Here is a 25,183-nt window from a genome sequence, read left to right on the forward strand (position 1 = left end):
CGGAGCGGGGTCCATGGGGCCGCGCGGCTAAGCCATGGGCGGGAGCGGGCGCTGCCCTCGGCCCCGCGCGCTGCGCACAGGTGCGGGGTCAGCCGTGCCGCGCGCTCCGGAGCGGGGCTGCGTTCGTGTCTGCTGCACATGAGCTGCCCCTCCGCATCGTTTGTTCAAAACCCTTGTCAGAACGTCAGTCAGGCTGCCTTCAGAGGACGCGCTGAGGCTGCGGGTTGTTTGCGAGACACAGAATTAAAATAACTTCCCCCAAACAGAGAACTGACTCTGCGAAAGACTTTTTAGTAATTCGCTCCCCATCCCTGCCATTTAACTCTCTCACCTCCGTCTATTGCTTTGGCAGTAACCTGTGCAAGTAGCGATAGTATTATCCTGAATACTATGCTGCCACCAAATGTAGGAAATGAGCCCGTTATGGCGCGTTTTAACTGCGGGCTGTGCTCAGAGCAGCCTCCAGCTTCCCCGGGGTCACGGCCGCGGGGCTCCCGCGGTCCCCGGGCCGAGGGGCCGGTCCCTGCCCGCCCCCTCCCGCCCGGGCTGTGCTGCTGCCGCACTTGAGGAACTTGGGCCGGTTGCATGCGGAGCCGTCAAGCGGGAAATGCACAGAAAGGTGAGGCAGAGGTCAAAGCAGACGTCTGGAATCGGATAGGGCTGCAGTTGGCTAATTGCGATCCTTTGCCTTCTCTTAAAAATAGACTCCAAGTACAGTGATGATTCCACTGAACAGCCTGACAGTAAGCCTTGCGTCTTTGTCCTGGGGGGAGGTTAGAAAGACCCTTTATTTCTTAGCGGAGAAAAACTATCAGTCCCAGCCAAACCCAGCCTTTTTGGGTTTTAATATTTAATACTTAAAACTTCCACCTCATCAACATCCCCTTTCAAGTCTCCTCTGAAATCATATCATTCCTCCCTTGTGTATACTTCTCTCTCCTATTATTTATTATTTAACACTTTGTGATGCAGTTTGTGCTGAAAACTCTGCATGAAATGAATCTGTTCCATACTTATTGCATCTGGAGACATTTAAGGTCCAGTCCTGTCAGACATGTAAGATTATGCAAGTTTCCCTGTTGATCTGACTGCTGAAAAGCTGCTTAAATATTTTGCATGATTAGTGCTATACATATGCAGAAATAATAAGATCAAAAACTTATTTATTTTATGGGCTATTAATCCTGACTAAGTATGGTACGAGTTTCTCGTTTCATCGAGTTCCTGGAGTTTTCCTTAAGAATTCCCCTATATCAAAAATAAAAGCCCAAAGGACTCAGGGTAGAATTTGTGGGATTTAGGTCCATGCGATCAGAATCTGACCCTGAGTGGCACGTGCTTGGACTGAGAGCCCAGACCTGGGGAAAGCAGGAGGCTCATTAAAGCTCCTTGGAAAAAAAATGTTTCCTATGGCACCATAAGACTTTGGATCAGACCCACAGAACCCACAACCCACAAATCATGTTACCCTAATCATAAGTTACTCCTCCAGCTGTTATGCTCTCTGTGCCTGTTAGTCGTATTAGCAGAGAAGTTATTTTAGCCGCACCATGTCTTAGAATTCTAATAAGGAACTAGAGTTGGTTTAGACCAGCACACAAACCCTTTTTACTAGACCTGTAGCAGTGTGTTTTAATGGCTTCAGAGCATGGAGTTGTAAGGCCACCTGTGTGATCAAAATATAAAACCTTCAAGTATAATAATGGAAACAGGAAAACTAGTTGAGAGGAATGGGTATCACACATAGTACTGATCTGCATCTGGGGTCATGATGTGATTTTTTTTATAAAGCTTTTCTCAATGAAGTCAGTCAATAAACTTCTAATTTATTTCAGTTGTCTTTATCAAGTGAGAAACATGGAAGATTTCCGAGTTTGGCATCATCACCTTCCACTTTCGAGACTTCTCTTTTTGACATTGCTCTAAGGTAAGTAGTAATTACCTACTTTTCTACAGTTTTATCCCATAAGGAATGTATTTTGCCTCTGAAACATTTGAGAAGATCTCTCAACTAGAACCTACAGAGTTGTCTTTACTCAAGCACATATTCATTTAGTTAAGCAAAATAATTAATTGTAGGCACAGACCTTATACAAAATTAAGTATTCCCATTATATTTTCCTCCAATTTCTTCCACTTGTTTTGACTGAGACTTTCACATGTGGACCAATGGCAATGCTTGTTGTTCAACTTGAAGCTGGAAAAGAGGCTTTTTTTCTGCTAAATCCTATAGCATCCATGTGTAGCCATGTCTCAGTGGAAGTTATATACATGCATATACACATACTCTATATATGTATTTGTGTATTATACATGTGTTTAATTGTATAAACTCTTAGAACTGATTCTTGCAAGGTTTTTAAAATAAATATGGGAGTTTGAAAAAGAGCGAAATTAGGAGTCAATGTTAATGAATTAATCTGAATGTTGAGATGGTGATAAATCTGAAGAATATAGAACAATTAGAACACACGGGTCAATTGCAGTTATCATTTTCCAAATTCTGTATTTCATTTTTGTTCATAACAACAAAGTTGATGCAACCTCGGAGCATTTCCCAGGGACTGATTACCAGCTAGAGAGAATAGTCCTTTGCTCAGCACCGAGTCAATGGAGCTTTCCAGCCAATCATTAATTCCCCAGAAATGCCATATAGCTCAATCATTGTTATTAACAGACACTGCAGAGCTGTGAAAATCTGTCAAAAAAACAGCTAGACAGGCCTGATCTCAGGCAGTATTGATGGGAAAGGTATTTTGTGATAAGAAAAGTCATGTGGAAACTGAAGTGAAGCAGTCAATATCTGTTTCCTTGATAGTGGTTTCATACTGTAATGGGGTGTTTGGATGTAGAGATATGAAATGACTGCAGCTGGAAGGCAGAAGAGGTGATGGTTCTGCTATAGCAGGCCAACTGGCAGCATGGTCCCAACGGCTTCTAGACGTTTCTTTTAGTTACACAGCGAACACTTCATCAGCCTGTGTTCTTTTACCCAATAACTGCAGTCATTAGTATCATATTAGTGCAGCAACGTGTGAAATCCCAGCCTGCAGTTTGTTGACACTAAATATACTTCTCCTTTTATGATTATTGAGCATGCATCTTTTAAACTAAATTTTCTCTTTTCATTAAAAAAAGATGCACATACAGCATGGGACAGAATGAGCTTGTTCTTATAATTCCACGAGTTCATAGTAACTTTAACTCGAACACCTTATAAACATTGAGTATTTTTTAGTTATTGTCATCAAGTCTGAAAAAAATAACACTTTGCACATAGCAAAGCAATCACCATCAAGAGATCCTAATGAGCCAGGAGGTGCTTCATGAATGAAAAAGCACGAGAGACTCGTTTTCATGGCTCACTGAGGAGGAATATAATTTATTGCAATTCTACAATGTAAAAATTATCATTATCACCTAATATTTTTCTCTTCAGCCTTTTTTGTAAAACCAAAACTGTAGTAATTGCTTGAGTTGGGACAGGCAGTAACCACATGCACATTTGGAGTGGACTTAATGAAATCCCGAGAGTTCTTGTAGCTTCAGTTTAATGCAAAGGAAATTCAGAAAAAATCAGATAAATTTACAACGTAAAGGGAGCGCTTGCAAATATACAAGAAGGAACATACGTATACTGCACACGTCCTCAGTGTGCAGCGGCGGAAAAAAGTGCCAAAATGTCTAAAGCAGCTCTCAGCTGCATAGCTGAAAAAACGAGTGGTGCCCTCAGGTTTGCCTGTTGCACAACTGTGTCAGCAAGGAGAGCTGCCATCACTTCCTCTCCTTGGCAAGACTGATGTTACTTCGGAGCTGGAATAACACTGCAAGAGCCTGTGAACAAGGTATGTTTCCACTTGTTGTTAATTAGGCTGCTATGCAATTTAGATCTGGCCGGGCTGGCCAGGTGTCTGAGGATTACTGCAGCGGCAGAGGGGGCTCTGCAGTTCATTCCAAACTTGGGCCAACAAAATCTTTCTGTCTTGTTAACAAAAAAAGAAAAGAAAGGCTACAGAGGATCAAAAAAACCTGAACTGCTTTTGTATCCTTCCAACTGAAAATCCAGCCACCTTTGTTCCCATGAGCTCAACTTTTCAAGGCAGAGAGGAAGCCTTTCTAAACAGACCTAAAATAGCATTAAACGTTTTCAAGGTTAAAGTCAGTATAATGGGCTGTATGCTGCGCCTGAGCATAGAGCAGCTGTGCTTAGACGTACAAGAGGAGACACAGCAGAGAAAATTTCCTAATCCTCTGGTGTATCTTAGAACAGCTGGGTTAATATAACCAATACCTCTTCTACAAACTCCTCGGTAACTGATATGAAGAGGTCGACAGGTTTTAGTCTAGAATGTGTGTGCTCCAGGCCTGGGACATGCACGGATGACAGCCCGGACAGGAAGAAGTCACGGCAGTGAGTCAGTTTTAGCACTATTAACCCTCGAGAGCTATACAGTGAGCTGTACACCTCCAAAGTGAACTTGCTCTTCACAGAAATGTAAAGTTCCTATATTACTTAACTCACAAGAAGATTTTAGTCACCATATATTTTGCACATCTTCCAAAATGTACTGTCAGGCAACTAAAATCAAAAGTTCTTACTGAACATTAGACCTTTTTAGTGTGCTTCCCTGATAATAAGCCTTAATGATGTCTCTCCTTATCGTTGTCACAACATGCCCATCTGAGGCTTGATGTATTTTGTATCTTACTTATAGTAATAATATATAGATGCAGGAACTTTCAGATTTATGAAGAAGAAAATTTCTCTGACAGTTCCATTTTTAAAGGATGCTAACTGTTAAAAGATGCTCGGGATTTTAAAATGGTAAGTCACAAGACAGATGAAGTAAGAGGCACCAGGAAAGTAAAAATGGTCCAAGTTTTGTGATACTTTTTTGATTATATGACACTGCAGTTTTCATGTAGCTATCAGATTCACTTCTGTGATTACCGTGCCGGCCAAGAGTGTCAGATGTGGCTGCCAAAGGTTAAATATCCACAGGACAACTCCTACTAAATTCAACAACTGTCTTTCCACTGATCTAAAATGGAAACTGCACTGGGCGATTTTTTGAAGAGATGCTGAATAATCACAGCTTACACTGAAATCACCAGATGTCTGAGTGGTCAGTACTTCTGAAAACCGGGTCACATATTTGAAAGCCTAATCATGAATTTAGAGACTAAATTTGGGCACATATGTTGAAAAACTGTTGATGTGCAGAAATAACATATCCACGTTCCAGACCACACTTTCAGGCAGCTGGTAACAACTGCCCCTTCTTGACTCCACTTGACGGGCGGTGTGAACAGCAGTACTAAAGCTGCTCCAAAGGGATTTGCATCTCGTGTTCTCTGGCATGGTAACAACTGAGAAGAAATAATCTATCAGCCAGGTACACCGACAAATAGATCAAAAAAACATGAAGATCTCAAGGTGGAAATGTAAATGTCATTTCTTGTGTTTTCTTTCTAGAGAGCATTCTGATAATGTTAACAGAATTCAACCTTGTTATTTCTCAGCACAGTGCAACTCTGTTATTCCTACATATACGGAATATCTATCCCGAACATCTATCTAGGTATTCTGCTATACCCATCTTGAATGAAAAGGCATCAATCCACTCTCCTTGCTCTTTGCGACAAGTCAATAGCAAACTGAAAAGTAAATGCTGAAAGTAAATAATGTGTAGCAGAACCTTTTATACATATATATATATATTTTTTTCTTTTTTGTGGTTTTGTAACATATTTGCCTAGAGGGTTTTTTTTTATTATTATTGTGAAAGTGCAGTGATCCCACATCTGGATAAATAATGGGACAAATAAAAGGATTATAACCGTAATGTGAAATGCACATTAGGGAGTCTTGAGAAGTGGTGCAAAAAGATGCTGATGGCAGGTTCTAGTGGTATCTTTTTGTTGTAGTGTTTATCTAAATCAGCAGATTATCTCTAACCTGCTAAATATAATCTAATGTTAATAGCATATTTAGGAGATCTGCTCCTTAACACATATATAGGAGATAATTGCAGAGTACAATAAGGTTAAAAATATTTTTAATACAAAACGCTAGCACCTGAGAGTACAGTTTTCAGAATGGATTGTTCGATCTGTATATTTATATAGGCAAGTAACATTGGAGTAAAATGTAAAGCAGCTGCAAAAGGAATGCTTCTGTATAATACGGAAATAATAGATATACAGGGCCAGGTGTAACTGAACACTTGGTAAAAGGACAACTCACAATTTCCTTGGGTGTGTGTGGGAATTAGTCTGTCACTCACTCCCACACGCCTGACAGAAAGCTGGCCGCTTTAACGTCAATGGTGTAATTTATATACACCTTGAAGGCTTAAATATGAATTTCCAGTTTATCAAATTCTCCTTGTGAATATAGTGATCGTTCCTGTTTAAAAAGAAAAGATAACATAATTAAAAAGGAAATGGCATGTGATTTCTATGCAAACTAGAACAGTTGAAGTAAGCCTTGACAATTTGATGGAGAAACAGATAATTTAGATGGCTGAACAATAGGATTGCTTTCCTACATGAACAATGCAAGTATTTGAACACATAAAATGACCATAAGTGAAAAAGAGCAGATATCTCATAATGCCAAATTATCTCACTTGTTCCTGTCATAATGTTTATCTCAAGTTAAAAAAAACCCACTTGCACAGCAAGATCGGAACTGGATCCTCCATGCAAAGCCGGAACCTGGGACCACTTTTCAGTCTTTTCATCTCAGTGCAAAGGATTTTTTTGGTATTAGGTCTGTTGGTTGTCACTAATTACTGACTGACAGCTGCGTGCAAAGGACAAAGCCTCAACTCATTAATGTTAACAGGAATATTACCATTAAATTCAATGGAGTGAAGATTCCACTCTAAGGACCAAGATTTAATAAGTTTATTCTCATTGAGATGCTCTTTGTAGGACATAAAATTCCATTTGTTTCAATGGGGTCATTTTACTATGCTAGTGTTATTCATAATGAAGGAAAACCAAAGTCTAACATTAAAGGAGACCAAAAAAAAAAACCCACACACAAAAGGTTAAAACCAAAGATAGCAAAGGTAAGGGCCACATTCTGATGCCTATTATATGACAGAATATAGAAATATGTAAGGAAAGAATGTTTTGGCATTCAATTGAAGGTCCGGTGCAGAGGCTGAGTGTTGGTCAAATCCGGCTCAGGGTGGCGTGTCCGGGCAGCGCTGGCGCCGGTGCCGAGGGAGCCGCCGGTGCCGAGGGAGCCGCCGGTGCCGAGGGAGCCGCCGGCCCAAGGCGCGGCGAGCCCGGCGAGCCCGGTGCTCCTCCCGCCCGCGTCCGCCCCAGCATCCTCGCTGCCTGCCCGGGCGAGGGGGCCGCGCTGCTTCTCGCTGCCGCCCTGCCCGCTCACCGGGGCTGTGTTCCTCTGGGACAAGGGGAGCGTCATCTCCACACCAGGACACATAGCATTTTCTCGGCAGCTGGCATATGGCAGTGGAGTTTATTCCCTGATGATGCTGGAACAATGACAAATCTCAGCTCCTTAAGAATAAAATGTGAAATCCCTTATTTCCCCCTACCTGTTCCGTGATAATAATAATGAGAATAACAAAGCCATCCCTCCTAGGACGTGAGGAGAAACTAGAGATCCTTTGCTGCGATTACTCTTAGAGTTTGTCAAGGTGTTCTGATACCATGGTGATGAACACAGTATAATTGCCAAGATAGATGACGGATCCAGCTGGCACTTCTCCCTCCTCCCCCACACATCATGGTGCTCACCACAACAAGTTTATGATTTTGTCCTAAAAATCTGTTGAGTCTTGTTGGTCTTTATGAATTTACTTGCAGAAACCACAAAATGCTCTCTTCACTTTTAGTCTAGACTATATGAGAGAGGTGCATGATTGTTCTCAGCAATGACACCCATATGGTATATTATTCTCTTGATTAAAAACTCCTCTAAAACCCTAGCTGATAAATAAATAAATACGAGTTCTCCTTCTTGGCAAAAATACATTTTTCATATCTGTCTGCTCAGTCATCTTAGGTAAGTTTTACCCAGAATGGTATTATTATGTTTGTTCAGGTTCAATTTATTGTTCAGAAGATCAAACAGAAAGTCCTCTAAGTTAAGTTCTGTCTTGCACTTTTTCTATTTACATAGGATTTTTACAAGGATGAGGTTTTGGTTGGTTGGTTGGTGTTTGTTCGTTTGTTTTTAATCTAGAAGATGAGATAGAGTGAGCTCTGGAAGATGCTGGATGGAGCTGTGTAAGAACCCAGAAATATTGCAATTCTCTTTTCTTCGAGACAGGAGAAGTGTGAAAAACAATAGCAACCTCATCGGTTTACAAAACCTTTCTCAAGATATTCACTCAACACTCCGTTTCAAACAGTAAGCATTGCTAATTTGGATTTCCCGATTCCTGACAGCTGCGTTGTTCAGGAACGCCACTGCGCTTGGCTTTGTGGCCTTGCTGGCAGCACCGTTCCAGGTCAGTCTGAGCGGGTATGGCCAAGGCGCTGCTCTTTCTGTTGCAGGGAAACCAGATACCAGTCTCCAGGGTTTCTGAATATGCCATTCAATATATTAGGAGTTAAGCATAAAACATTTTTCATTGAGAAATTAACTTTGAATGGATTTTAGCTACCGAAATACTTTATCTGTGTACATACCTGGATGCTTCCAAAACAGTTATATTTCAGAAGCTGGATGATGTAAGTAAGTACTGGGAGGATATTAGTAGATGAAATTCTAACGGATCTAAATGGAACTAAGACTCCTTTCAGCCAGGGTTAATTTCGCTCTTTATTTGCTTGAGTTGCAGAAATCTGATTAACTAAAGTTTATACAGAAGCAAATTAGTGCTAAAGTGTGAAAATCAGAGCTTTGAGACTACTAGCATGGCCTTCTGCTAGCTTTTTTCATCCAAAGAGTTCAATTAAGCAAACCTGGCAGAAGCCTTAAAAGCAAATATTCTCTGCTGGCTGTTAGTTAAAAAAATCATCAGTCTTTTATGAAGGCAAAGGGTGGCTGTTTGCCCAAGGAGGAAAACCAGAACAGAGTGCAGTATCAGAACTGCACAGATTTCTTCTGGCTTTGGAAGCCAAAAGGAAAGATTTGAAATTCTAGTACCAGTCTGTTTATTATTCCACTATTTCTGGCCAACAGCAAGGTCATAGATGCTTCTTCAAGTCAGGGCTCCCCAGCCTGTCCCTAGACAAGCTTCCCATCCTTATTTACAGGAAATGGACTTCAAGTACTGTAGCACACCCAGTGCATGAACAAAGCGTGTACAGATCTCTCAATGCCCTAAAATGCACAGTGGGAAGATCCCTACTACGGTTTTGCAATACTGGCTTACAACACCTACGCTGGCCAAGAAATGCAGCCATACGCAAACAGCCACTTCGGTGCCAAATGAATCCTCAGAAGCAGGCTTAGGGCAGACAAAAGTTACACAGTCTTTATGCTGATTCTCTGCACAGATTCCTCTTCCTTCTTGGTAGATGAGTGAAAATATGTTGACTTGCATAAATAACTTGTTTATATGGCTGTACCTTTTATATTTAACAATATTTAAACTTTGACTATAGCTTGCCTGAAAATAAATATGTAAATCAATCTGGTTTCCAATTAAGTTTGATTTTCTCTTGAGCCAAATTAGCCTTGAAGATTTCTAGAGGCAAACAGAATCGTTGCTTTTCTATCAGTTTTTCCGGCAAGGAATGTAATCATCTCCATCTAGATAAGCTTGGGAGTATAATAATGAATGCTATTTTGCCAAAAGTTCGGCACCGGCAAATTCTCATCAATTTAGAATTCTTTAATACTTTTCACAGAAATAATCAAACAATATGGTGGCAGGTGAGACTAGGTTAGAATTGCTTGAGAACTGATGAGGGCTAGAAGGTACTGTCATTTGGGAATCGGGAATGCAAGAAATTTGTCATATACAGGATAAACTGCAGTGAAGTGCAGCTCGCTATACAGTACTACATCACATTTTGTATGTCAAATAGGCATAGTACATCAAGATCTTCACCCGCTGAATCAGATTCATTGATCACACCTCTTATGTATTATATACATACTTCGTGTCTACATATATAGGTATGCTTTTTCGCCAAAGCTAGTTGCTGTGTTCCCAATGCCAGCCTTTACACGGTTTTTCCATAATGCCTGACTTCCGAAGAATCTCCAGTGCAGACTCAGATACACAAGCCCTCCAGATAGGACATACGGAGAGTTAGATTGCTCAGAAGGATGAACCTGAAAGCCTGCAGGGTGAGTGGAAAGCCTGACAGGCCCCGAGGCCGTGTGACCCCAGCGCTCCGTCCCTCCGGCTCCCACGGCGGCTCGCTGGCCAGCAGGAGAGACCAAGCAGGTGCCTCCTCCTGATCAGTTCAAGAAGCTGGACTCTGGATCCTACTTTCATCTTCTCAGCATAAGAAGAACTTGTCCCTGATTTCTTTCTGTTGTTTTTGTTTTGTTTACTTAACAGAAACCATTAATAAGAGATGAAGAAGCTCCTTCAGATTAATATGAGGAAGGACAGAAAAAGAAAGAAGAGGTTCTTTCATGAGCAGAATATCATCTTCCTTACAGTTGTTACGGGAAGCCTGAATGCGAATCATTTGGACTTCACTTTGCTTTTCAAAACTGAAGTGGTAGGACAAATACGAGTACTACTACACCAACACTAGATATACTCCACTGGCTCTCCAATCAGTGATTACTTGTTCACATTCAAGGCCTTTCTTCAAGGTTTTCACTGGAGTACAATACAACTCCTATGGCATCTGCAACTCAAAAGGTCACTGTATTCTCTGAAACATTTTGAGTTATGGAACTCATCATGAAACGGGAATAGGGAGACAGCCCTTGAAAGTCTCAGCCTAACCACCAAAGATCAAAGCCTTGTACTACATTTATAAGCAGTTCAATGTGATGTACCTTTTCCATTACAAGAGCTCCTCCATTCATGTCAAGATACTGACATAAAAAAGATTTATAGGGAAGAGACACATGCATAACCACCCATGTTACTGTGAATTCATCTGTGCTACAGATTTAATTAAAAGACAGTAAATTTATATTTTCTTGATATTAAAGTTAACTGGTAAATACCAACACCGACTGACCATCTTGCCATCCCACGAGAGCCTTGGTTGTCAATATGCAAACACCACCAGCCAGCACTCTGCCAGGAATAATAAGCTCGTCTTTTTCTTAACAGACTTCTTTTCATTCAGGAGCCTCCGTACATAGGAAGGTATAATGGTTTTGATTCACGCGCGTAACTCCAAATGACAGCATATACAGTGTGTATGCTATAGCTTCAGTAATCAGAAAAGTTTTCGGCTTCCACTTATTTTAGTTTTTATTTCCTCTTACGCTCTTGTATTCTTCCCAGCACGCTGAGCTCTTCTAATGTTTAGAAATATTGTGGAACTGCAAAAAAGGCACAGTCAATTAATTCCTTCATTTGAATAATTAAACATTTTAAATACTCCCTCCATACCGTATGTTCAGCTATAGATATATTATTAATAGTAGCTTGTACCGCGTGCTGCAAGAGAAAGTTAGGCACATAATTCCTAGAACCTGGGGAGGAGAACATTTCCTGACACTATGAATTTACCTACCCAAGGACAAAGTTATCTTGTTCTAATTCAAATGTGTTTTGCACTGTAATAATTACACCGTATGAATGTTGTGCTTTTTTAATGAAAAATTCGGCACGGTTAATTATTAAACAAACAAACAAAAAGATATGGTTGATGAAGCCATCCCACTGTGTTCAACAAAAATGTTAATCGTGCTTCACTATTTTTAGGCTGTTCCTTTTTTATCGTCCATTCCAGTATCTCAGTCTACAAAGCAAGACCATTGTGTAAGTTCAAGATCAAGGCTCTGTAGCCAGACGTCCTGTTGTCAGCACGCGCGGGCTGGACACGGCTTGTGACAGCTCTGCCGCTGGAGACAAACAGCCTCAGTCTCTCGACTTTCTTTGGATCGGCATCAGGAAATTTGCCACTCTCAGGCTGACTCCTGCGCAGCCTCAGTGACCACCACGCTTGCTGAACCAGCCTGACTGGCCTTCAGAGTAGTCAGGTCTCAGTTTTACCCCATTTTAAAGCTGGAGTGTCTGATGGATGGCACAGTTCATTTTACAAGGTCACTTGGTAAATTTGCTGCAGACTAGATTTGCTAAGCATTGAATGTGGCATTATTTTCATTTTTAGCCTACAGAAAATATCACTTCTATACATTCTCTGCTGCATTTGCCTGCAACCAACTGGCAAACATCAGAATTATCTTCAATGGTTCCAAGTCATCACTTTATTTGATTCATTGATTTTGTCTGCTGTACAGGGGACGTATCTTTATTGTGATCATTCTTCAGCAAATGGAGAAAAGTATCAATAAGACCAAGCAATATTTCCACAAATAAATTTTTTGTTCTCCATTGATTTAAAACCAGAAGAAATTTAACAAGCGGTAAAGCCACTTTTCTATTGTCAATTGAAGTCTGCTTTTTTATGTTTGGACATCGAACTCTGTTAAAAATGTAAGAGGGATTTGCAAAGTATTGGAGGGTTAAAAAATTAAAAGAACACCATATGGGAATACAGACAGTGTTTGCTGTCATTGACTTCGTTGTTATGAATAAGTACAACTGGAAGAAATCTGAACAAAATCATCACAAACACCGTGAAGGGGGAGACTAGTCGTGCAGGGCCAGTACAAAACAGGTGGATTGCTTTTGCCTTGCAGGGCATGCAGTCTTGTCCTCATCTATTTTTAATGTTGAAAGTAGAAGCTTTGTGGCGCACATTATGTCTTTGCTCATAAATCAGCCTCCGTGTGCTTCTACCTGTGTCCAGATTTTATCTTCATCTCCGTTTACCCAAGGCCTGTGAAACACCTCTGGATCTTTAGACCAGGAACCTGAGAGAAGTGGAAAATGTAATTTATTGCTGAGATAATACTGTTGAAAAATGGATCCTTCTGGTTATCTAATACTATCATTAATGGAAATGGAAAGGGCCTTGAAATTCTGAGAAACGCAAGTGCCATGCACAGCTGAAAGAGTCCACACTGGAGCACAGAAAATCAAGTACTGTTTAATTTTCAAATCATATTTCCTACAAATTAAACTAAGAGGTTTGTAATAGAAATAATTACCTATTCAGCATCCTTTATCGGTCTCTGAACTCATTTTCTTCAGCCATTACTTGAGCGAAAAAAAAAACCCACACTTAAATGGGTCATTTATGCTTAAATTAATCTGTGTTGTTTTCTGTGGAGTACGTTTTTTATTCATCTCCAGCTTTAATTACTGAAAAACATTTTGTTTTCTAGAAATCTGTGGCAAAAGTCACCCTGTTCCGGGGAGTTCAGTGACTGCTGTATTAGTGACGTCACAGATGGTAAAGTCAATTTTAAGATCTATTTCACATGCCAAACCTGGCGCACAACGTGAGTGAATACAAATGTGTACAAGAGTCCTCTGAAGCTCTGAGGGGACCTAAGCACAGATCCTCTGGGCTGCTGATGCGATCTGTTGGTAAGGCTGCATTGGGCACTTTGCAAAGCGCCATGACAGCGGTTCCTCTTGCATTCTCAGAGTAATCTGTCATCGTTTCTTTATGACCAGTTTGTTATGTCCTGTCAGAATGGGGATGTACATGTGCTTGTCAAAACCATATTTGGTTAAACAAGCCCGCTGCAAAGAGCCTGCGAAAATTTAGGTGACAAAAAATAAACTCCCCTTTTATGAAAGAGAGTGAATTCTCCTTATACAAGAAAAGAAGAAAAAGGAAGCATAGTTTTTTCAAAAAACCCCAAATTGTTTGCATGTAATGTAAAAAAGAGGTTTTCCAGTCTGAAAAATAATTTTCTGCTTTGAGCAAGGAAACAAAGGGATTTGCCCAGTTTATTTCAATGCATTCTGAGTTAACTAATGTAACAGTAAACCAGGAATGTCCTTGCTGCATGTGTAGCTGAAAAAAACATCAAAGTGCCCTGATTGTTTATTGAATTTTAATACTTGAAGGACTGCTGCTTCTTTGATTTTTTGGCAGAAATAGCAACTGTGGTTAATGATCATCTGGGGTTTTAGTTTTTTCTAATAAAATGTCATTTATCAGCAAAGAAGGAGAAAGGAATCTGAGAGTCATGCCTACAGATGCATAAACTAAGCACTGCTTTTGCTGCCAGATTGCTGCTTTTGCTTGTACATTAACACAAAATCTGTTTGTTTAAAAATAAGGAAAGTCCAACAACTTAAATTTTAGATCTAGATGTGAAAAAAAGGCTCTTGAATCTAGATTTTCTTCTTAGACCAAGTCTAACGTATTCACCTGAAGCCTGTAGTATTCTAAAAACACACACACACACACACATATATATATATATATATATACTTACACACTGAATAATTTATTCAGATCTGTTTGTGTGCCTAATTCCCTTCCATTTGTGACTGGCAGATCTTGATGAGCAGTGGGAATCATAAACCTCAGATAGTAGGTAAATTCTGTCCAGTTCTGACTGGAATAATTCTGGATGCTCACCTACATAGAACTCAGCATGTATAGAGAACATATAGGCCATAAAGTTCTTAGTTCAGGATGAGGTGGCAGTCAATCACAAATTTTCTGCATAATTTTGGAAGCCAGTATTTCCATTAAAGCTTGGATTTCTTCTCCTGGCTCTAGCCCTGCTGGACCCCCATGCATTTTTTCTGTGTCAAGCAGTTTCAATACAAACTCATGGCCCAAACAGCCACGGCTCTTCAGAAGTAGACACCAAATGTGTCAAAAATACACACAAGATCTAAGAATTGCTTCTGGTCCAGCTTTCTCGTTCTCTGGAGTCATTACTGGTCATGACTTTTGAATTTGCTGGCAGCCGAGGTCTCAGCTACTCAATGGAAGGTACAAATACTCAGTGTACCTGAACATGAAATCTTGGGATAGGGAAAGCCAGAACTGGAGGCAGCCTGAATAAAGTAGAGCTCTTGAATATTTGGCAGCACACAAAATGAAAGAGACACCTTACAAAAACGACCAGTTAATCTAGATAAAATTTGTATCTGTGTCAGAAATGGGAATTCAGTGTGCAAAACAAATGGAGTTAAATAGTGTGTTTAACTCATTACATCAACTTCTATATCTCTCATAGTTACAGTGATTCAAGGAATATATTACAGGTTTCTTGAACAAATGGAGCCTGCCCACACTAAATGAGTCAGATAAAAATCAATTACATTGTGGATTCTTAACTGTGGAAATAATCAATGTCATCATTGTTCTCTTCCTAGCAACAAAATAGTGGTCCTGGTCAACAATATTACTGAGGTGGTTTGTGCAAAACATTTTTAATATTTTTATATTTTTTGTGGGTATTCTGAAAATAGAAAACCATTTGCTATCAAGGCCAAATGTTAACAGGACCTTTTTTAAACATTGATAAGCACTCTTTGGTGTAGTAATTCATTTACTCCACTAAACGAGGACCCAGGAAACTACAGGCCAGTCAGTCTCACCACCATCCCTGGAAAGGTGATGGAACAGCTCATTCTGGATGTCATCTCCAAGCATGTCGAGGAAAAGATGGTTCTCAGTAGTAGTCAACATGGCTTCATCAAGAGGAAATCAACCCATCTGATAGCCTTCTGTGATGGTATGACCAGCTGCGTAGGTGAGAGGAGAGCAGTCGATGTTGTCTACCTTGACTCCAGCATGGCTTTTGACACCATCTCTCACAACCTCTCCATAGGCAAGCTCAGGACGCGTGGACTGGATGAGTGCACAGGCTGAGAACTGGCTGGGTGCAGAGTCTGGTTGGAGGCTTGTAGTGTGTGGTGTGGTGTTCTCCAGGGGTCAGTGCCAGATCCAGTCTTGTTCAACTCCATCACCAATGACCTTGATGAAGGCACAGGGAGTATCCTCAGCAAGTTTGCTGATGGTACAGAACTGGGAGGAGTGGTCAATACAGCAGAAGGCTGTGCTGCCATTCAGTGAGACCAACACAGGCTGAAGGACTGAACATGAGCAGAAACTTGTTTGCTGGGAGGTGCCAGAGCCTGGCCCAGGCTGCCCAGAGCGGGTGTGGAGTCTCCTTCTCTGAGACATTCAAACCGCCTGGGATCCTGTGTGATCTGCTCTGTGACCCTGCGTGAGCAGGGGGGCTGGGGATCCACAGAGGGCCCTGCAACCCAACCAGCCTGGGGTTCTGTGATTTATATTTTTACAAAATGTCAAAGAAGCAGACCTTAAATTTTATCATTCTGTAACATTTTAGGCTCAGATTGCTCTATTTATTTATACTGACATCGTCATCCTGGAGTCTTTTACTCTCAGTGATGATCTGGAGACAGGGACAGAGCGGGCTAGTATGATACTACTGTAAGTTTTCAAAACTTACTAATTTTCATCCATCAGCTGTTCTGGGGAGAAAAATAGGAGGGGTATCATATGCCAAACCTTCCAAAATGTTACATCTGCTAGGAACACTGTCCTGTTATAGGACTTACAGGAGCTGGAAAAAGAGATTAATAGAAAACAGACTTCATACATTGTATGCATTATTTATTTTCAGCATAAGTCCATGTTGTCTCTATACAAATACAATTATGTGATCCTTTTTATATCATCAGGTTTTATTAATTCTCATTTTCTCTAACTTATCCCTCAAGGACTCAGATACATCAGCATGCACTGAAAACAGATGTTGATAATCCTGTGTGTGTTGTTTACACCTCCAACCTCCACTGGCTTCCCTGAATTCCAGATGGCAGATAGTCATTCTCTTCTATGTGTAAGAGTAAAATGGTTCTGTTTCAAATCTGCATATTTGTCTGTGCTTTGTAATTTTAATTTCAATGTCTAGCCCAACCCTGTTGTGTCCTTTTCACCTTTGTATTCTTCCGTTTTTGCAATTTGTTGTCTTGCCATTTGCTGAGCATAGAGAAAGGATTCTCTCCTTCAAGCACAGCTTTGACTGTTTCTTCTTATCTGAATTGCTCATCAGAGATATAGTAAATTTTAGAATTACTTGTTTTATTAATACTTTATCTAGGTTGCTTGAAGTACATACAGTCGTACTTTAAACTGCAGTAAGAAACAGGGTGTCTGCTACTGGATTTTTCAGAATTTCCAAGTTGTTAAGAACTGTAAGGATTGGCAGCATAATCTAACGCATACTAGAACAAGATCTCAGCTCCTCAGATCTGCGCTATTCTAATCACAGCCATTACTAAGCTAAACTTTATATCAGCATTTCCTTTTTAATGCCTCCATTTCTCAGGTTTTATCTGTCTTATTTTCAATACACTGCATGCTCTTCCAGAATGGCATATTCTCCTCTATATGCTCACACTAGCTTTTTTAAAATTAGTAAAAATATTCTCAATTAATATTCTATAAATAAAATCAGACACGTGGTATTGTATAATATTTATTCAGTGTCATTATATTCATGACACTTCGTATAACAAATCAAGTCCTATGACAAAATTCTGCTGCTTTATCTAGGCCTCATCTGGAATAAGTCCATGAAAATCTATAATTAAACTAACATAGATCAGTAGTAACTTTAAACAATTTAGTCACAGTAAAATAAGTTTAGCTATATAGCATTTGGTCCATGATCTTGGCTTCAAAAATGCAAGCTTCAAATTTGGCAGAGTAAAGGAAGCAGGAGGGAGCAGAAATCCCCCTCCTGCACACACGCTCCCCATCCTCACTTCTCACGTTTATATGCAAATGTTGCTTTATTTCTGCAGATGAAAACACTCCTGCACTCAGGCTGCAAAATCACCAGAGAATGTGTTTAAATTACAAGAAGGGAATTTCTGGTGGCACCCTCCTCAGAGCAGACGGTGCTGCTGCGCTGCAGCGCGGGGGATCCCGCGCCAGGGAGGCGACTGGGCACGCTGCAGACCCAGCACAGCCAGGAGCCGGGCGGCCCGGGGCTCAGCCACCACCCGTCCTGCGCAGAGCAAACACGCAGCCCTGGCAGCAGAACTGTGCAGAACAGAGCCCCCTACACATGCCTAGAAACAGGAGCTGTGAAATGACAAGAGATTGAGATACATCTAGATCTCAGCATCCACATCTCTGCCAGGGCTGATTCAGCCTTTCGGATGTGTACACCTCGACTTCAGAGAAACCGTTGCCTTTAGCAACACACCCAGGTGGAGACAAAGGTAATTTGGAGTGCTGATCACAAGCGCAGGTCCTTGCGCTACAGAACTACTGTGTGCTGTCTCGCCAAAACAGTCATGTTCTCTCCACACTTTTTTCGCCGATCTTGATGGTATTTTACTTGCAAAATTGATCCTGAGTTTAGTTGAAGTCATGCAGCACTCATATATTTTGGTCTATGACTGCTCAGCCCTATTAAGCAGATGAGAAGAAAATGGAAAAGAAACAGAAAAGGTCAAAAATCTCTTTGGATCATTCAGCCAATTGCTCCTCTGTTAGCACGAGCAGTTCCAGCGTTAGAGCACGATCACCTGCTCTGCGATGGCGTTCGACTATGCAGATAGGCTGCACCCGAGACTCAAAAACGCTGTTAGGATTTACCTGCCTAATGGGCCAAATGCTGCCTCATAAAGAGGGGAATTGACAAAAACAACTTAATAAAAAAAGATTTCCTCTAACACTTTCCATCTAATGATCGTGAAGCAGTTTACAAGCAGGAATGAAAGTTTTCATTTGTGGGTAATAATACCCCCATTTTACAGGTGGAAAAATAACCCAGCCATAGCAACGTGTTTTAGTTGACAGCAGGAACCTTACCTAGTGCTTCGCTACAGATCTCCCGAGGTGGCTGAAGAGGCGCTGGGAGCTGCGCACGTCACTGGTGCGGAACCGTGGGCTGTCCGACCGGGGCTCACACCCCCCGTCCTGCTGTACTGCCGGGGCAGAGGGCTCCAGTCCCGCTGAGATCCAGAAAACATTGCTACCTGGACACTCATCACTGCCTGGGCGCACAGCCTGGTGCTGCACACGGACACTCCATCACTACCTGGGTGCACAGCCTGGTGCTGCACACGGACACTCCATCACTACCTGGGCGCACAGCCTGGTGCTGCACGCCGTGCCTCTGCTTTTCTACCTGGTTTTGTCTTATGCTCCTTCCAGCTGATGTTTCCAAAGCGTTTACCTGCCACAGGCGGGTAACCAGCACTGCCACTCGCATTTGCAGTTCCCGTGTGATTTTTATGTTCCTGTGTCATGCCTCTCTCACCAATCTTTTGCAAACTCTTTACGCTTGTTCCGTTGCCTCTCCTATTTATTTTTTTCCTCAAAGAGCAGGTGGCGGTGATGCCTGATTTGTGAGTGCAGTTAACACTGAGGAAACCTGGCCTGGAAAACACCCGCCGCAGGTACAGGGGAAGGCTGCCAATGCTGCGAGGTAACATCGGCTCGCTTCAGTGCACAGGTTAGGAAACAGCAGAAAATGAAGGAAATCTGTTATTTTTTATTGTTCTTCATTCAAAAGCCAGCTCACCTCGGGCAGGCCCCGCGGCCGCCGTGTCGCCGCTGCCCTCCCCAACATGGCGGCTCCGGGCGCCCCGCTCAGCGCCCCCCGGGCCGAGTCCCCCAGCTCAGCGCCCCCCGTTCCCGCCCGGCCCCGGGAGCCGCTCCCCCCGGAGCTGCCCGGCCGCACTCCCCGTGACCCGCCCCGCTCAGCCCGGCTCAGCCCGGCCCGGCCCGCCGTTCGGCCTCCGGCGCGGCTTCTCCCGCCCAGGCGCCGCCCCTGGCGGAGGCGGTGCCGACCCCTGGCCGGCCCGGGGCCAGGCGGCGGCTCTGGGCAACGACCGCCCGGCGGCGGGAGCGATGGCGGCGGAGGGGGACGTGTTTGTGAGAGCCCGGGGCAGGACTCTGACCGCCTTCCGAGAAGGTAGGGGCCGCGGGGCAGCGCCGGGCGAACCTCGGCGCAGGCTGCGCGCCCCGGCGGGCTCCGCGCAGCCGGGAGGGGGCCGGGGGCGGCGCTGAGCGCCGGGGCGGGGGAGACGGGTGGACCGGGAAAGGGCCCTGGGCCGGCCCAGGGATCCCAGCTCGGGAGCGGGCGGGTCGGCTGAGCGCGGAGCTGAGGCGCCCCGGAGCCTCCGGGTTTGTCCCCGCGTTCGCGGTTGCAGAGCCGGGAAGCGCCGGTCCCGCGTGGGTCCGGCTCCGCGGAGAGCGGGCGAGCGGTGCCCGACTCCGCTTTCGTTTCAAACGCCTGTCAGGGCCGCTGAACCGCGTCTCCGTAGCTTGTGGAGCTGCTGGCGCCAGCGCTGCGCTGTGTCTGCAGAGCACCTGCCGCGTTACAGGCAGCTCGCTGTTCGTGTCCCTCGAACGAACGGCGCGGGCACCAGAGAGGTGCAGACACGATCCCTTCGCTTCAGGGCGCCTCGGCCTCCCCCGGGCGGAGCTCAGCCCAGGCGGGCCCGCGCGGCTCAGCCGCAGCGCTCCTGCGCGGGCCCGCCGCGCTCGGCGCTCCGGGCACGGGTGCCGAGGCCGCTGCCGAGCGGGGCCGGCGGGCGCTCTGGGCTCTGGCGCTCGCCCTGCGGCGGGGCCTGCGGAGCCGGGGCATGAGCATCTACGTGTCTCACCTGCTTGTAAAATTCCCCCAAGGCTGAAGGGTCTGCAGTGTGCCTGGGTTTTTGAGGTCCAGAACTAGCTCTGTGTTAGGAAATGTTTTCCTCTTGCCACACACAGAAGGTATTTTATTTCCTTTTATTTGTTTATAAATTACGAATTGTATTGGTTTGGTGAGGTGGACAAGGCTATTCAATCCCAACCATTATGTGGTGTGTTCTTGGGTTTCATTGGAAATATTTGGCTTTGCTTGTTGCCAAATAAAGAAACATCACCAAGTCTGAGCATGTGAAATAGACGTATACAGTCATTTTGGCAACCTATTAATTGCAGATGGTGTGGTTGGCTTGGAACAGAATGCCTAGCATTTGCTGAGGGGACAGATGGCAGACAAGCCATCTAGTTATATCAACTGTATAGTGAAATTTTAACAAAAGGGGTGCTCAGAAATTTTTACACTGCTATTGAACACAAGCTTTATTGAAGTACTTTTGAAAATTGCCTTAAACATGGAAGAAAAATTTCGTTTAGGTATGTTTTTCCACATGTGTTTCTTTCTACTGAAGTGTCCTTGTTTGGTGTTCTTTATTAAGTAAGACTTCTCTTACCAACTGTGTTTTTTTAAATCTTGTTCAGGACTTTTTAGTTTATCCCAGTCCAGCTACCACCTTTGGGTACAATGTTCCTTTGTCAATAATTTACTCTAGCTCTTTCTTAAGAGGCTGAAGTTCAACATGACCTTTTAATAACTAAACGATTGGGAAAAAAAAATAAAACCAAGGGCTCATAAAACTGAGGCAAAGTTTCTGGCAGTTTAAGATGAAAATCAGTTATCTGTGTTTTGATGTTTTCCTCCTCAGGTTTCGCTCCTGTTCAACACAGAGCTACACAGAACCTTTACTACCACTGGTGTGGCTTGGCGCACTGTGTTCTTTTAAAGTTTGAGAGTCACTACCGAGAGCTTCATTTCCTTTCTTCTTACCACCCTTTCTGCAAAGCCAGTCTTCCACACCCTGCCCCGTGTCAGTAATTTGTTCAGTCTGCTCTCACGGAATGTGGAGGCTGAACCTGTAACCTGCTGTCATCTACTTTTGGTACCTGACAGGTGTGATCAGGAGCTCAAGGTGAGGGCTCTGAATTATCCATGTAATCCACGGAGCGTGGTGGTGAACGCTGCATAAATACCCTGCTTTATGGGCAAGAGACCTCTGTGTGCTTTGGCTTTACATTTTAATGTGTTCTCTGTCTTTTCTACCCATGTGAAATTATGCTTCAGAAGGCTTCTTCTAGTATTTCGGGGAAGAAACGGGGCCATAGGTTTGGGTAAATTCTGTCTTCTCCACTGCTTCTCCCAGGAAGTCATGGTGCATTTGGAGTGGGGTTTGTTTGTGGGCTTTTTATGTTTTTTGTTGTTGTTGTTGTTGTTGTTTGCTTTTTGTTTTATTAGTTGTCAGATTTTTGTTTCTTTGTTAAAATTATCATTGTTTGATTTGTGGGAGCTGTTTGGTTGGTTGGGTTGGGTTTTTTATTCCGAGCATGCCGGTCGCATGCTGTGTAAAGAATTTCTGTGAAAGTTGGTAGAGCACTTTTTCCAAGTAACTAAACAAGCAGTAGTACCATCAACTTAACCGGTTGAGAAGTGTCTCTGTTTTGAACCCCTCTGTGCTTGTTCCAGCTGATGTTTCCAAAACCTTTACCTGGGCAGGCGGGTAACCAGCACTGCCACTCGCGTTTTCAGTTCCACAGGTGATTTTTGTGTTTCTGTGTCATGCCTCCCTCACCAATCTTTTGCAAACTCTTTACGTTTGTTCAGTTGCCTCTCCTGTTGTTTTATTTTGTTCTGTTTTCTGTTCCTTTCCCATCTCTGCTTTTTTGCCATCACTGGATGTTGAGGTGTCTTAGTTCTAGCAGGTGCTGTGAGGCAGTTGTTGATATGAAGTTGGGTGTGTGTTTCCCGTGTGCGCTCTCCTGCGCTTTTCTGCCTTGACATTCATCTGCTTTCCTGAGCAGTCCCTGCGTAGTGAAGTCTCTCCGCAGCTCTTCACAACCAGGCCTTGTTTTCATACTGCCAAATGGCTTCTCTTTAGCAAATTTCACTTCCTTGCCATTCAGTCACTGTTACAGATTTTTTAGGATTTGTTAGACAATATAGGTCCCAGTACAGACTCAGGTGGCATCTGTGTGTCTTATCAGTTGTTTGCTTTTTTTTCTTACCAGTTTTTAATGCATACAAGGATTTTTTTTCTTCTTTCACATTTCAAGATGGCTTGGCTGCCGTAGAGTCTTTGCTGTGTAACTGTCAGGTACCTCTTGGAGACGATATCAAGTGGATTCCCCTTGTCTGTGTAAAAGCTGCCGATGACTCTTTCTAAAGAATCAGTAAGTGCAGTAGATTTAGTCTTTGTTACCGTTTCCATTCACGTGCCTGTGCAGATGCCGGTTTTTATCAGGTTGCTCAGGAAACCCTTTGAGCGCAGGTGTGATCCAGCCATCCTCCCACCTCTGCTGCAGGGGGGTTGAGCACGAGGGGACCCCCAGGGCTGGTCTGCACTCTGGAGTTGTGCGGACACCCCCTCGGAGTGGTTTGTTACTGCTCCTGGCAGTTTTCTGAATCATCTACTGGTGTTTTGATTTGAGACAGATCTGATGCACTGTTTGTAAAGAAGAATTCTGGCATTCTGAAGAACTCTGGAACTTCACAAGTTCCTTCACAATAAACGTGGGTACAAAAATCTCCATTGTTTTTCTGCTCTGCCTTTGTCTTTGGGGGCATCGTGCATGTGTGGAACATGTCATTCTACCTGCTCCTAATGCCTCTAAAAAGGGCTTCATTGGTTTTCACATTTATGCTATTTCCAATTTCACTTTTTTTTAGCTTCGCTTCTTGGGCTTTCGTATCTAACCTTTCATTGTATAAAATCTTCCCTGCTTACTGTATTTGGATGCGTTAATTTTTTGAAGGGTGCTGTCCTGCTCTTACTGGTGTCCATCTGGCTGCTGTTTGTGTTGTTTAGTCAGTCTGGATTCTTTTTGGTCTTTCTGAAGCTCTTAGTAAATGTTGTGCGTATGGTCTGAGCCTCTGGGACAGTGTGAACAGCTTCCGTGTTGCTGTCGAGGAATTTTGCACTTTTAAAAAGCATAGTAATTACATAGAATTCACCTTCCTTTGAAATTTAATACAGCCACAGTTGATTTCTTTTTTTCTCTTGCTTTCACATGAGTGTTAGATCTTGGCACATTGCGATTGCTGTTCTAGAGCTCTTCAACAGTAATATTTTTGGGCGCTGATCAGAACTGCTTCCCAGCTAGCATATTCCGTTCCCAATACTGTCTCCAGCTCTCATATGAATTAGGCAAATTTTTACGTGGGTTTTGAGCAACTTTCTGTGACTTCACCTTGTCATTATGCAAACCACCCCCCTTCACACCCACAGGCTGGGGCCGGGAAGTTTCTGTGATGAGTTTACGTGTTAAATTGGAAGTGGGCATAAAGGCGTGACTAGAGCTGAGCATTCTGTAGCCCTCAGTACAGGTAAACTGGATCTGAGGGGGCTTTTCCTACCTTGATAGTTGTCTAAGAAGTTTAAAAGTATATATTTTAAAAATAGTAGCACTGCCTAATTTATTTGAGAAACTGTTTTCTGTCAGTTAGTGCTTCTGCTGACCTTAACTCTGTAGCTTAGGCTCACTGTTCATAATTTCTACCATAATTACTATTTTGAAGTGTTTTATTTGCGCTCTGAAAGATGTATTTTGATACCTGTTTTGAAAGGTTTTTTCCTGATGCATAAAATTGCGCCTTCCATAACAGGTCGCCTTGGCCATTTCGCAGAACCCTCAGTAGCCGCATCTTTGGGACTCTGTCAGGTACACATGGAAAATACAGCTGAAAGGAATGCATACTTCATTAGATTGACATTTTCTGTATTTGGAGATACAGACAATACTCATGGTGTTTTCAAAGCCACAGTTATTGATAATGTTTTAATATTAAACAAGGAATTATTAAGGGCTTGGTGCAAGCCCTCTGTTGTTTTTCAAGCTATTCCAGGACTGAGCGGAATGAAAATGAATTCCTTTAAAGATAAACTGCAAAACAATTGCAAGAAAAAGAGTTTTTGCCTTTTGTATTGTCTGTGATGTAGAAATACGGCCTTAACTTAAAATATTCCATTGTCCCTCCTGCCTGTAGCTTCTGTAGAAAGCCAGTGTTGTGCTTCTTCTCTAGTTTTACCTGGAAAGAGTCACAGACGTTGTAGGCAGTGACAGCTCAGGGCAGGAACCGTGTACCTATTTCTGCTATTCTGTGACCTTTCAGAGAAGTGAAGTGAATCCCCCTGGCAAACCCAACATGACAACGAGGGTGGGTTTTGTATTTACAATTGCCCGTGGTATGCTGAGCAAGCACTCGGAGTGTCCGCGTCCATTCTCCCCTGATACGAGACTGTCTGTAGAGAGACAGTGCACAGGAGTAGCTTTTCATAACTCATTTGTTTCCATGAAATGCCACAGAGTGCAGAGGAGGAAGAAACCGACGTACTGCTGGAACCGAGCGATGCAGAGGTGCCAGCAGCGCGGCGCG

The 25,183-nt window shown here is 43.1% G+C and overlaps 1 protein-coding gene across 3 annotated transcripts in view; it reads left to right on the forward strand.

Annotated features, from left to right (window-relative positions):
- Nucleotides 1-19,715: 19,715 nt before the first annotated feature.
- The window catches only part of CPPED1 (calcineurin like phosphoesterase domain containing 1), a 47,520-nt gene continuing 42,052 nt past the window's right edge, over nt 19,716-25,183 (forward strand). For 2 of the 3 annotated variants that reach the window (XR_014185367.1, XM_082065031.1), the window contains exon 1: nt 19,719-19,921. Coding sequence is in view for 2 of the 3 variants with exons in the window: in XM_082065031.1 (XP_081921157.1) it covers nt 19,858-19,921 (64 nt within the window). In the remaining variant the exon portion in view is untranslated. Of the gene's footprint in view, nt 19,922-25,183 lie in introns of all 3 variants that reach the window. The other variant, XM_082065032.1, reaches the window with a different exon arrangement.

Source organism: Streptopelia decaocto (genome assembly GCF_964273445.1).
Source record: "Streptopelia decaocto genome assembly, chromosome: 13".
Classification (NCBI taxonomy): Eukaryota; Metazoa; Chordata; class Aves; order Columbiformes; family Columbidae; genus Streptopelia; species Streptopelia decaocto.